The sequence below is a fragment of the Theropithecus gelada genome, chromosome 10, assembly GCF_003255815.1.
Source record: "Theropithecus gelada isolate Dixy chromosome 10, Tgel_1.0, whole genome shotgun sequence".
NCBI lineage: Eukaryota > Metazoa > Chordata > Mammalia > Primates > Cercopithecidae > Theropithecus > Theropithecus gelada.
The window spans coordinates 18621576-18633891 of NC_037678.1; the positions used below are offsets into that span (position 1 = coordinate 18621576).

At 45.4% G+C, this 12316-nt stretch overlaps 1 protein-coding gene and 1 non-coding gene across 2 annotated transcripts in view; both read right to left on the reverse strand.

Moving 5' to 3' along the window:
* The window catches only part of DEPDC5 (DEP domain containing 5), a 157913-nt gene that overhangs the window by 60062 nt on the left and 85535 nt on the right, over nucleotides 1-12316 (reverse strand). The window contains exons 26-31 of the mRNA XM_025398090.1: nucleotides 10951-11107; nucleotides 9257-9417; nucleotides 4875-4992; nucleotides 4277-4444; nucleotides 2587-2806; nucleotides 855-988 (exon numbers count right to left, since the gene is read on the reverse strand). Coding sequence (XP_025253875.1) covers nucleotides 855-988; nucleotides 2587-2806; nucleotides 4277-4444; nucleotides 4875-4992; nucleotides 9257-9417; nucleotides 10951-11107 — 958 coding nt within the window. The remainder of the gene's footprint in view (nucleotides 1-854; nucleotides 989-2586; nucleotides 2807-4276; nucleotides 4445-4874; nucleotides 4993-9256; nucleotides 9418-10950; nucleotides 11108-12316) is intronic.
* On the reverse strand, nucleotides 10762-10868 carry LOC112633856. The gene has a single exon (XR_003121620.1). It is a non-coding gene; the product is annotated as a U6 spliceosomal RNA (small nuclear RNA).

Below are 12316 nucleotides of genomic sequence, written 5' to 3' on the forward strand. Positions count from 1 at the left end.
AAGAAGGCATGACTGTGTTTTGAAATGCAAGGACATGAGAACTGGGAGGGGCCAGGGGCAAAATGATATGGTTTGTCTGTATCCCCACCCAAATCTTATCTTTAGTTACGGTTCCCGTAATCCCCACATGTCATGGGAGGGTCCAGGTGAGAGGTAATTTAATCATGGGGGCGGTTACCTCCATGCTGTCCTCAGGATAGCGAGTTCTCACAAGACGTGATGGTTTTATAAGGGGCTTTTCCCCCACCTTCACTCTGCACTTTTTGCTGCTGCCATGTGAAGAAGGTTGTGTTTGCTTCCCCTTCTGCCATGATCGTAAGTTTCCTGAGGCCTCCCCAGCCCTGCAGAACTGTGAGTCGATTCAACTTCTTTCCTTTATAATTACTCAGTCTCAGGTATGTCTTTATCAGCAGTGTGAGAATGGACTAATACAGTGTTTTTTTTTTTTTTTTTTTTTTCCCCCAGTAAAGACGGGGTTTTGCCATGTTGGCCAGGCTGGTCCCAAACTCCTGGCCTCAAGTGATCTGCCCACCTTGGCCTTCCAAAGTGGTGGGATTACAGGCCTGAGCCACCATACCTGGCCCTGGCTCAAATACGCCGTAATATTTTGTGGGCCAAACCAAATGAGTCTGTATTTCAATTAAGTCCCAATCTAAAAGTTTATAACTTCTGGCCTATTTCATGTTATCCAACACCTACCAGGTATTAGCCTAGCTTTCTTTTCACATAAATGTCTTCTTCCTAATTACAAGCTACTTGTAAAGGAAATATTTCACCCCCTCATGGGAACAGGGCACTGAAAACCCTCAGGGCTGTCAAGATGGGGACAAGTCACTCTTCTACCAGGCACTTACTTCTGACTGGCCTCCATCTCCAACAGGGCAGAGAGAGCCGAGGTTCCCTTCTTCCCCACTGGGGGTGCGGCTGACTCCAGAGAATGTGTGGAAATGGGCCCGGTCATCTGCAAGCCTTTCATGGCGGTCCCTTTCTAAAGCAGAGAAGAGGAGACAAGGCCATCAGCCGAGTGGGCTCTCAGTGGAAGCCACTCAGGTCCCAGGGCATGCTGCAGCATTCCCAGGCCCTGGGAATCCAATGGACAGGGTCAAGGAACATGGGTTCTCAGTGTTCAGCAAGTGACAGAAAACAACGTTTCACTCAAATGCCTGGTGAACTAAAAATAAACTGCCACTTTATTTGCACATCATCTCATTTCACCCTCACCACAGCTCTATGAAGTAAACAATGTTAGTCCTATTTTACAGAAGAAGAAACTGAAGCTCAGAGAGGTTAAGGGACTTACCCCACATCCTACTGGAGCTGGAATCCAAACTCCAGTGACCTCACTTCAAAACCAAAGTTCTTCCCACTATCCAAGTTCTCCCAGACATGTTTTTAATCATAAGTGATGTTGTGTACACAACACAGCTGGTGTGAGAGGAAGAATACTGAACTTGAGGTTAAAAACAAAAAAACATGGCTGATGATGGAACATTCCCTGGTGATTAAAAAGAGTGAACTACTTACACACGCAACTTGGATGAATCCAAAGGTATTATGCTAAGTGAAAGAAGACAATAATATATGACCTTTTCACATATGATGTGACTCTTTTCTGTGATGTTTGGAAAAGACAAAAGTACAGTGATAAGGAACACACCAGCGGTTGCCACGGATTAGAGATAGGGGAGAACGTGACTATAAAGACTAGCATAAGTCCGGGCATGGTGGCTCATGCCTGTAATCCCAGCACTTTAGGAGGCCATGGCAGGAGGACTGCTTGAGCCCAGGAATTTGAGAAACACCTGGGCAAAATGGGGAAACCCCATCTCTATAACAAATACAAAAAATTAGTTGGATATTTAGTCCCAGCTACTTGGAGGGCTAAGGTGGGAGGTCAAGGCTGCAGTTGAGCCATGATCATGCCACCACACTCCTGCTTGGGCAACAGAGTGAGACCATGTCTCAAAAAAAAAAAAAGACTAGCATGAGAGAATTTTTTTGAAGTGATGGTGGTGGTTACATGAATCTATATATTTGTTAAAATTCATAGACCTGTGTACATACACACACGTCAATTGTACTATATATTAGTTTTTTAAAAAAAATGCTGAATCCCAGTTCTGCCCCTTAGAGCTGGCATATTCCATAACCCCCAGAAGCCTGAGTCTCCGCACTGGGTGGTGTGTGACCGAATGAGGCACGGGGTGCTGGGAACGCTGGAGCAAGATGAGTGAGGAAGGACTGCGGCTGTTCACCTCCTGAGAGTTTCTACTCAGCAGTTCAGCACCTAGTCACACAAGCAGCTGTGCTCAACATAGGGTCCCACCTGGGGAGGACCTCAAGGCACCGTGTCTTCAGGTGGTAGGGAGTGGCTCTGTGCCACAGAACACCACCCAGTCACTGCCTGCACACTATCCCTTCCTCCTTTATCGTGCAGTGGAGAAGAAAACGCTGTTTTGGATTTAAGGTAAACACTGGGCAACTGACGAGTAAATAAATAGGCTAATGATGAGAGGCCCCTAACAGAGGAGGTGGCAAACCTGCATCTCACACCAGGCACACTCCCTGAGTCCAAGGAGCCCTTACCCGCATCATGCGATCCGAGCGATGCCGCCTGCGAATGCGATTCAAGCCCTCCACAAAGCGGATAAAGCCATCCAGGAGTTGCCATTCGTCCTCGTCTGCACGGGGCCTGTCCCCATAGATGTCACAGTGGGCCTCCCCCTCTGTGATGCGCTTGGTGGCGGTGACACAGGCTGGCAGCAACAGGAAGCGGGTCCTCCAGAACTTCAGAGACTCAATTAAGCTACAGAGGGCCGAGGAAGGCACAGAGTGGTGGTGAGAAAAAGGAGATAATGAAAGCACTCTCGGTAAAGTGTGTGGAGCTGGTGTGTGAAGGTCCATCTCCCCATGAGTATGTGTTCATCTGATGCTACAGCTCATGGCTTTGTTGAAAATACAAGTTCTGAGGATGGGCACGGTGGCTCACGCCTGTAATCCCAGCACTTTGGGAGGCCTAGGCAGGAGGATTGCTTGAGCTGAGGAGTTTGAGACCAGTCTGGGCAACATGGCGAGACCCCATCTCCACCCTGTCTCAAAAAAAAAAAAGAAAATACAAGCTCTGAAGGAAGACCACAAAAGCAGTTTTTGCTTTGATCCCAGAGATGCCAGAATGCTTCTGCAAACCCAGGTCCAGTGAATTTGTGGCTATCATCACAATCACAAGTCATGCATAGAAATCAAAAACAAAAAATGAGACACCACAAAGCTACCAGCCAACCAGTGAGGAAAATGTTAAGAATACAATCTGCACTGCCACTTGCATCAAAGTGCACGTCATCACTGAGTTTCATGGGGTTTGCTTTTTCAATTGTGGTAAAATACACATCACAAAAAATTTATCACATTAACCTATTTTTTTTTTTTGAGACAAGGTCTTGCTGTGTTGCCCAGGCTACAGTGTGGTGGCACTATCAAGGCTCACTGTAGCCACGACCTCCTGGGTTCAAGCACTTCGGCCTCCTGAGTAGCTAGGACTACACGGGTATGCCACCAAGCCCAGTTAATTTTAATTGATTAATTTATTTATTTTCTGGGACAGAGTTTCTCTCTTGTTGCCCAGGCTGGAGTGCAATGGCTTGATCTTGGCTCACTACTCCTCCACCTCCTGGGTTCAAGCAATTCTTCTGCCTCAGCCTCCCGAGTAGCTGGGATTACAGGCGCGCACCACCACACCCATCTAATTTTTGTATTTTTAGTAGAGACAGGATTTTGCCATGCTGGCCAGGCTGGTCTCAAACTCCTGACCTCAGGTGATCCGCTCACCTCGGCCTCCCAAATTGCTGGGATTACAGGCATGAGCCACTGCGCCCAGCCAATCCTGTCTCTTTATAAAGAAAAAAAGGGAGAGAGAGAGAGAGAAAGCTCAGAAAGTGTTAAAATACACATATGCTGCTTTGGCAGGCCGAGATGGGCGGATCACGAGGTGAGGAGATCAAGACCATCCTGGCTGACACTGTGAAACCCCGTCTCTACTAAGGATTCAAAAATTAGCCAGGCGCGGTGGCTGGCGCCTGTTGTCCCAGCTACTCAGGAGGCTGAGGCAGGAGAATGGCATGAACCCGGGAGGCGGAGCTTGCAGTGAGTGGAGATTGCGCCACTGCACTCCAGCCTGGGCGACAGAGCGAGACTCCGTCTCAAAAAAAAAAAAAAAAAAATACACATTACATCCTCGCCCAAGGCTGCAAGGATGGAAATCCAAAGTTCACTCTCTGACCTGAAATCTTCAGAGCCGGCAGAACAGATATACTGATCTAAGTAATTCCACTTGTACTCCTCCAGCCGTTCATGGGAGAATTCCACCCAGCAGGAGACGAACTCTGAGTCTGAGTGGGAAGGACAGAGGCTGTAGGTATAGTGGATCTGGGCAGATTCATAAGGATACCTGCAAAATAAGGGCAGGCCCCCAAATTCAAAAGAGTTAGAGACAAATTTCTGCCAATTCTTCTCTATATTTTCTATCTCTATAAACTTAGAACCATCCTTGACATTTACCCCTCAACTGTAGTAACCAACTCATCCCAGGGAACGGTACTAGAAATTTCTCAGATCTTCTTAAACTCCTTCCTTCTTCTCTCCTCACAATCTTTATTTGAAATAGGCTTGTTATGAATCATGCTAATCATTGTAAGATGAATCAAATCCCTTCTGGAAACAGGTAAGCTATAACCCTAAAATAGCCCTAGAAACAAACAAACAAACAAAAACTCCAAAAGAAAAACCAACCACTGAGCTTCCTCAGTTTATACACATAATTTAGTATGCAGTCATAATTCAGGACAATAACTAAAGACCTTAAATATCCAAATACTCACTTGGGAAGGTATCGCGTCACTGTGATCATCTTATCCTTCAGCGTCACTTTGTGGAACGTTCTGCCCATACTCAGCCAATACTGGTCCTCCTCCTCGGGGCGGTTTCGGGACACAAGGCCTAACAGAAAAATAATAATTTCCTCCATCTGTTTGAAGCTCATTCCTATAACAAGCAACTGTTTCTCATCCATATAGATTCAGAAAACGATGTAACACTTTCTCTTGAGGGGCAATTTCATGGAAGAAAGTTATTCTTGGTTCAAAAAACAAAACAAAAAACTCCTGAGGTTGGCAGATTTTTGTTATTAAACCAACCAAGAGCAGATTAGAGCCTGAAGGTGCTGGCTGATAGCACCTAGATGGCAGACTCAAAGCTGAACAACCTGATACCTCATCCTCTGGAGAGGAAAGTTCTGTAAGAGATGACTGTTACTAAAATGGAACTGCACTACTCCAGCATAAGCTGCCCACCTTGGCATTCTAGGTTCTCACTCCAAGGTGGCAGTCAACCTAGCTTTCTGGTCCTAGCTCTTACTACTTCTAAACTGCTATACCAAGTTTCAGTCTAAAAGGACCATTTATTTATTTGCTGCAAATATCTGCTCATGTTGTTTCTTTTCTTTTTTTTTTTTTGAGATGGAGTTTCGCTCTTGTTGCCTAGGCTGGAGTGCGATGGTATGATCTCGACTGACTGCAACCTCCACCTCCTGGGTTCAAGCAGTTCTCCTGTCTCAGCCTCCTGAGTAGCTGGGATTACAGGCAGGCTCCACCATGCCCGGCTAATTTTGTATTTTTAGTAGAGACAGGGTTTCTCTATGTTGGTCAGGCTGGTCTTGAACTCCCGACCTCAGGTGATCCACTCGCCTCGGCCTCCCGAAGTGCTGGGATTATGGGGTGAGCCACTGCACCCGGCCTGCTCATGTTTCTTTTGCATTCTCTTCCTGGGCCACCATTGAAATCCCAGATCATTTAAAGTCACCATCAAATGCTACTTCTTCCAGAAAGCCGTCAGACCCCATCAGCAGTCTGAATTCTACCTTGTATATAGCTCCTTGTGTGTATGTCTCTCACCCCTTACAAATTAAAAATTCCAGGAGGCCAGGGCTCAAACATTGTTCCTCCTTACATTTTTAGTAGCACCTGATAAAGTGCCATGTGCAGTATTAGCTGAACTGAATTGAATGCAGGAAAGAGGAAAATAATCAGGAATCAAGAAAATGACAAGTGTTCAAGAGAGTAAAATCACGCCTCAAAAGAACAACCAAGCCAAGCCAAGCCAAGATTCCTTTGATCTAGAAATGAAAGGGAGTCCTCTTGAGGCAGGAGAACAGGGTTTGGAGGCAGGGAATTCTAAGGCCAATTCAGGCTGACTTCCTAAAACTAAATCAAAAGAAAAACTCCAATTTTCCACACCTAAGTAACAAAAGAACTGGAGGTTACTCCCTTCGCAAACCACTCCCTGCTTTTTCTGTGAGGCAGATGGAAAACTCAAAGTGTCTCTCTGATTGGTTTGATTTTTACAACCAATCAGACGTTTGTATAGGAGTATAACTTTGAAATTTCACTTCAGCCTCTGATTGGGAGCTTTCCCCAACCAATCAGACTGACTGAGAGCCACTACTTCATTTACATAGGGTATGCACCAAGTAACCAATGGGGAAACTTCCAGAGGGTATTTAAACCCCAGCAAATTCTGTAAAGGAGCCCTTGAGCTCCTACGCTTCAGCCTGCTCCCACACTGTTGAGTGTACTTTCATTTTCAATAAATCTCTGCTTTTGCTGCTTCATTCTTTCCTTGCTTTGTTTGTGGGTTTTGTCCAATTCTTTGTTTGAGGTGCCAAGAACCTAGACACCCTCCACCAGCAACACTCTCATTCAGCTCTGGGACAGTCACACGGTGACAGGCAGCATGGGAGCCGTCAAGAGGAGACAGGACAGCAGAGGCTGAAATAATATTCACTGTGAATATGGAAATTTCCCAGATGGTGCCAAAGGAGCAGCAGACCAGCTGCATACAAAACAGAAGTGACTCGAAAGACCCCAGGTCCAACCCCAGCACTTTCACTTGCCAGCTTCTACGATCTTGGGCACCAAATCTCACTTTCTACAGCAAGAAAGAGGGCAAGCCCTCATCCAAGCATTCCTTTATTCATGCAACAAACACTCTGCTGGCTATTGGAGAGACAACGTCATGGGGCAAGGTTCATGAGCATCTGACATCGTACCAGACACCCCGATTCTAAATTAGGTGCACCCCAGTTATCCCTGTGTTTATCCTGCATGGTATTTATTCTTCACAGTCTGTGATCAAATATATACTTGTAGTTTATTAGTTTAACATCTGACTCTGCCGTAGACTGTAGACTCTGAGGGGAGGGCTGATGCTATTCTATTCCCTGCTGGAACAGGGCCTGGCTCACACTTAGTATTCAGTAAGTCTCTGATGAACAAGCAGCACAGGCCTGGTTGTGATGGCAACTGTTCCAGTAATTAGGATAACAATGGTACCCTTTCTGTTACTATAGAAATTAGAGAGATTAAATTTATCACAGCAAAAAAATAACCAGAAATGATACAGTCAGGCAAGTAGCCTCTGGCCAACTAACCATCACATGAGGCTCATGGATCAGCCAGGAACAGAACTGGACACAGAGGAACTCAGACCACTGAGGGACATCCACCAGCTATTCCACAGAACAACAGGTGGGCAGCCTGGAAGGCACCAGTGACATGAAAGGTGAATTCATCCCATTACTCTTGGGATAAGGGACAAAATCCTTCAGATAGACTTGGGTCTCCTGACATCTCTGGCTGGACCTCTGGCTCATTCCTTGTGCTCCATCATATCAGCCTTCTTTTTGGCGTCCAGAAAGTATCTCGATGTTTTCTGCCACAGAGCCTTTGCACAAATTGGCCTCTGCCTGGCATGCCCTTCCCTTCTACTCCTGCCCTCCATTTCCAACCTGCTGCTCCTAGTAACTCCTACATGTACTTCGGGTCTAAGCTCAAACCTCACCTCCTCAGGGAAGCTGTCCATGACCCACCAGATAAGATAGGGCCCCATATTAAATGTTCTGACAGCCCCATGACTTCTCCCTCAGCCTTTATCACAACATACAATTATATTTCATAGTTTGACTAATGTTATTTTCCCTGACTGGACTATAAATCCTCTCCCCAGTCATGCAGAGTAAGTACTTCAAAGACTGTTGAATGAATGTGTGAATAAATGGATTCACATATTTTTTTTTTTCTTTTCTTTTTAGAGACAGAGTCTCCCTATATTGCTTAGGCCGTTCTTGAACTCCTGGGCTCAAGGCATCCTCCTGCCTCAGCCTCCCAACGTGCTAGGATTACACCCAGTCAAATTCATATACTTATTGACCCATACTGTTGCATATTATTGTATGCCAGGCATGCAGTTTCCATTGTGGAGGACAAAAAGATGAACAGATATAGTCTTGGCACTCAAAAAGGTTAACATTCAGTAGGGTCTGGAAGATGAATACAAGGCAACATGTGATAAACATCACAAGGGACATTCAAAGAAAATCTAGGGGGAATCCAAAGCTTTATACATAAACCGCAGGGCCTGGGCTGGATGACCACATGCTCCCGCTAACAGGGCCACAGTTCTCTGATCCTCTGGCCCAAGAAGCTTTCATGGGCAGACAAAGATGATCCAAGGTTATCACTAAGTGATCAGGGGAGGTGGGGGTCTTGTTAGCAATAATGAAGAGACAGGAGACTAAGACAGCTCACTGATTGTTCCAGGAAGTGATTACTGCTTTCTGATTCCAGGCACCTGTACTTAATTCCCCCTGTTAGACTTATTTTAGAGGAGCTCTCCACTGCCTGGCTCTGATTCAACTAGGAACACTGATTCTCTGTCACTTACTAGCCTAATCTGCCCCTCATGGATGACCCATTCTTGCTTCAAGCCATCAAGCTTCAGCGATAAAGAAGAGACAGATGAAATCAGAATAGGAAAATAAGAACAAAAGTAAACTTCAGGTTTAGGTAACGTTCGACAGTCTGCTGTGTGCCAGGTACTGTACTAGAAACAATTAAATATAGGTTTCTGGGTTTAGAAACTTTGACAGCTCAGTAGTGACTCAGCTGCCTACTATTCCCAGGCTGTCCCATTCCTGAACTTGGTCACATCCACTGCCTTAAAGGGAGAGTTGTAAATTAAAGAGAGCATTTACAATAAATCCATACCTAAAGGAGACTTTATTCCTCACTTAAGTAGAATTTATGAAGAAAACTTTTGTGTCAAAAACAATTACTACTAAATTTATCTATTATCTACCATCTTGAAAACTCACTTCCACATATATAGTAGAAGAGACGAAAATATAAATCCAAGGAGAAAAACTCACCTCGGCTATAGAGTGGGCTACTGCTCAGCGGGGGTGGGACGGCAGGGTTGGGTTTTTGTGCCTTGGGCTGCACTATGATTTGGTAGCCCTGCATGAGACGCTGGCAAATAAACTCTTCAAACACCTGCTGGGCTGTCATCTGCACACCGTCTTCGTCCCTCCTGAAGAAAACAGATGATTGCTCATACAGATGCTTGGCCTGAGACAGTGACACTTAAGACTGCACAGTCTCATCATCTCCTTTGCATCATCCCCTTATAACCATTCTACGGTGCTTCATAAAACTAACAGTTTGAGCTGGGCACAGTGGCTCACATCTGTAATCCTAGCACTCCGGGAGACTGACACGGGCAGATTGCATAAGCCCAGGAATTCAAGACCAGTCTGGGCAACATGGCAAAACCCTGTCTCTACAAAAAAACAAAAAACAAAAAACAAAAATTAGCCAAGTATGGTGGCATGCACTTGTAGTCCCAGCAGAGGTTGCAGTGAGCCAAGATTGCATCACTGCACTTCAGCCTGGATGACAGTATATAAAAGAGAGATAGAAAGAAAATATAATAGAAAATATGAAAAAAAACCACCAACAATTTGTAAATCAGTGCTTTGGGGAAAATTAACAGTTCAAAGAGGTGAAAAGAGGCAGGTAACTCAATGCCCAAATGAATAATTTTAGAAAAGAAGATCAGATTTAGTGTGCCCAAAATAATTGCATTAGAAAATATGAGAATAATCAGCGAGGCCAGAAAAAACTGGAGTTAAAAATAAATCAGTCGACAAGGAGAAATAGTTGATGTCAATAGAACTCTGGAGAAATGCACAGTTCTTACATCATAAAATTACCCACAGCCAGCGCAGCAGCTCACGCCTGTAATCCCATCACTTTGGGAGGCCGAGGCGGGTGGATTACCTGAGGTCGGGAGTTTGAGACCAGCCTGGCCAACACGGTGAAACCCCGTCTCTACTAAAAATACAAAAAATTAGCCGGGCATGGTGGCACACGCCTATAGTCCCAGCTACTCAGGAGGCTGAGGCATGAGAATCACTTGAACCTGGGAGGCAGAGATTGCAGTGAGGTGAGACTGTGCTACTGCACTCCAGCCTGGGTGACAGAGTAAGACTCTGTCTCCAAAAAAAAAAAAAAAAAATTACCCAAATATAAAAAGAGGACACAGGCTTGAAAATTCAGTGTTCAGCCAGGCACAGCGGCTCAAGGTGGTAATCCCAGCACTTTGGGACACAAGAGTTGGGCAGATGGCTCGAGCCCAGGAGTTCAAGACCAACCTGAGCAATATGGTGAAATAGTCTTTATAAAATATACAAAAATTAGCTGGATGTGGTGCTGCCAATCTCAGCTACTCCTAGCTACTTAGGAGGCTGAGGTGGAAAGACTGTTTGAACTCAGGAGATCGAGGTTGCAGTGAGATGTGATCATACCACTGTACTCCAACCTGAGTGACAGAGTGAGACCCTGTCTCAGTTAAAAAAAAAAAAGGAAAAAAAAGAAAGATAAAATACAATTCAACGTTTTTTTTAAATTTTTTATTTAATGGCCATGCTAATCTTCTCTATGTCTTTCCAATTTTAATATATGTGTTGCTGAAGTGAGCACAAACTCAGTGTTCTGATGTATGTGTGGGATATATCTGAAACCCTCACAAACCAAGCCAAGTGCCTTTTTCTCTGACACTGACCTGTCGATGTCTGCTTCTGGAAGGAGATCATAACAGCCCTCTGTGTAGTCATTCTGCAGGCCCTGGCGGTCAGGGAAGTAGTCGGTGGTGAGGGGGAGGCACGCCGGAGTAGTGAGAGACTTCCAGTCCACTCCAACTGTGCAACAGAAGCCTGGCACTACAGGGGGAGCAGACAGTGTCAGAACTGCCTCACGTAACAGGGGGAAAAGGTACATGTGGTCACCATGGCAAGTGTGGGATGGGGGGTCAGGGGAGGAAAGGGGAGGGAAGGGTGGGGAAAACAGTTCATGGTGAAAATGATAAAATTGACAGGATTGGGAAGAAAGAGGGTAGGGGAGGGAGAAAGAGAGAGAAACAGAGTTTGTTAGACAATGCAGTGCACATGCTTATCCAGTCCCATCATGCAAATGGGATTCACAGCTGATACTTTTCATTTTCTGCTGATTGTGAGCTACAGCTGCAATGCAGGTGAGATTACTGCAGGGCAGGCAGAATTACATGTCGAAGCACATCAACGTTCCAAGAGCAGGGAGGCCCAAGCGTGAGCCTCTCCCAAGGACTGCAGAGTGGCTGGGTGGGGAAAGGATGGGAGCTCAGCCTGGTTTGGGAGCAAACAGCATACAGTAGCAGAAATAAGGAATACTTCTAGCACTGCAAAAATAAGTAACAGATCCAAAAGGTTGGGAGGAAAAATCGAGTAAGGATATCTGGGAAAGTTAGGAGGCTGGAACTTTAAGAGACAGCATTTAATAATCCAAAAATGAAAGCTGCAGTTAGCAGAGCAGGCCTGACCACACGGGTCTGTCCCGAATTGCCTGCTCCTCAGTTAAAGCAGGGTTTCTCAGCCTCGGCAACAACAGAGACTTTGAACCAGATAATTCTTTGTTGTGGGGGCTGTCCTGGGTACTGCAGCAGCATCCTTGGACTCTACTCACTAGATGCCAGTGGCATCCCCTAATTATGAAAACCAGAAATGTCTGTAGGCATTGACTTGTTCCACTGGGGAGGGAAATCCCCCCTGGTTAGGAAAATCCTCCCTGGTTGAGCTTCACTCAGTTAAAATAATAGGGCAGTTACCTCTTTAAGTAATTTAAGTGAAGACTATCTTTTAACTCTCCAAAGAAGGGAGCAATATGAAGTCGAAAAACTCTAAGGCTTTGTCTCTGAGTTCTGAATGGGACATTCATACGCCTTATTTTTGTACCATGCTAACAGCTTACAATGTAATGTAGCCCCTGCTGCCTCATCAGCCCTTCCATCAATGAATAACAAAATTTGTGTGCTAAGTCGAAGCAGAAAGATGCCCCACATGGCACCACTGACTTGGGGAAGATGATTTAGCCTGCAACAGATCTAACTCATGCTC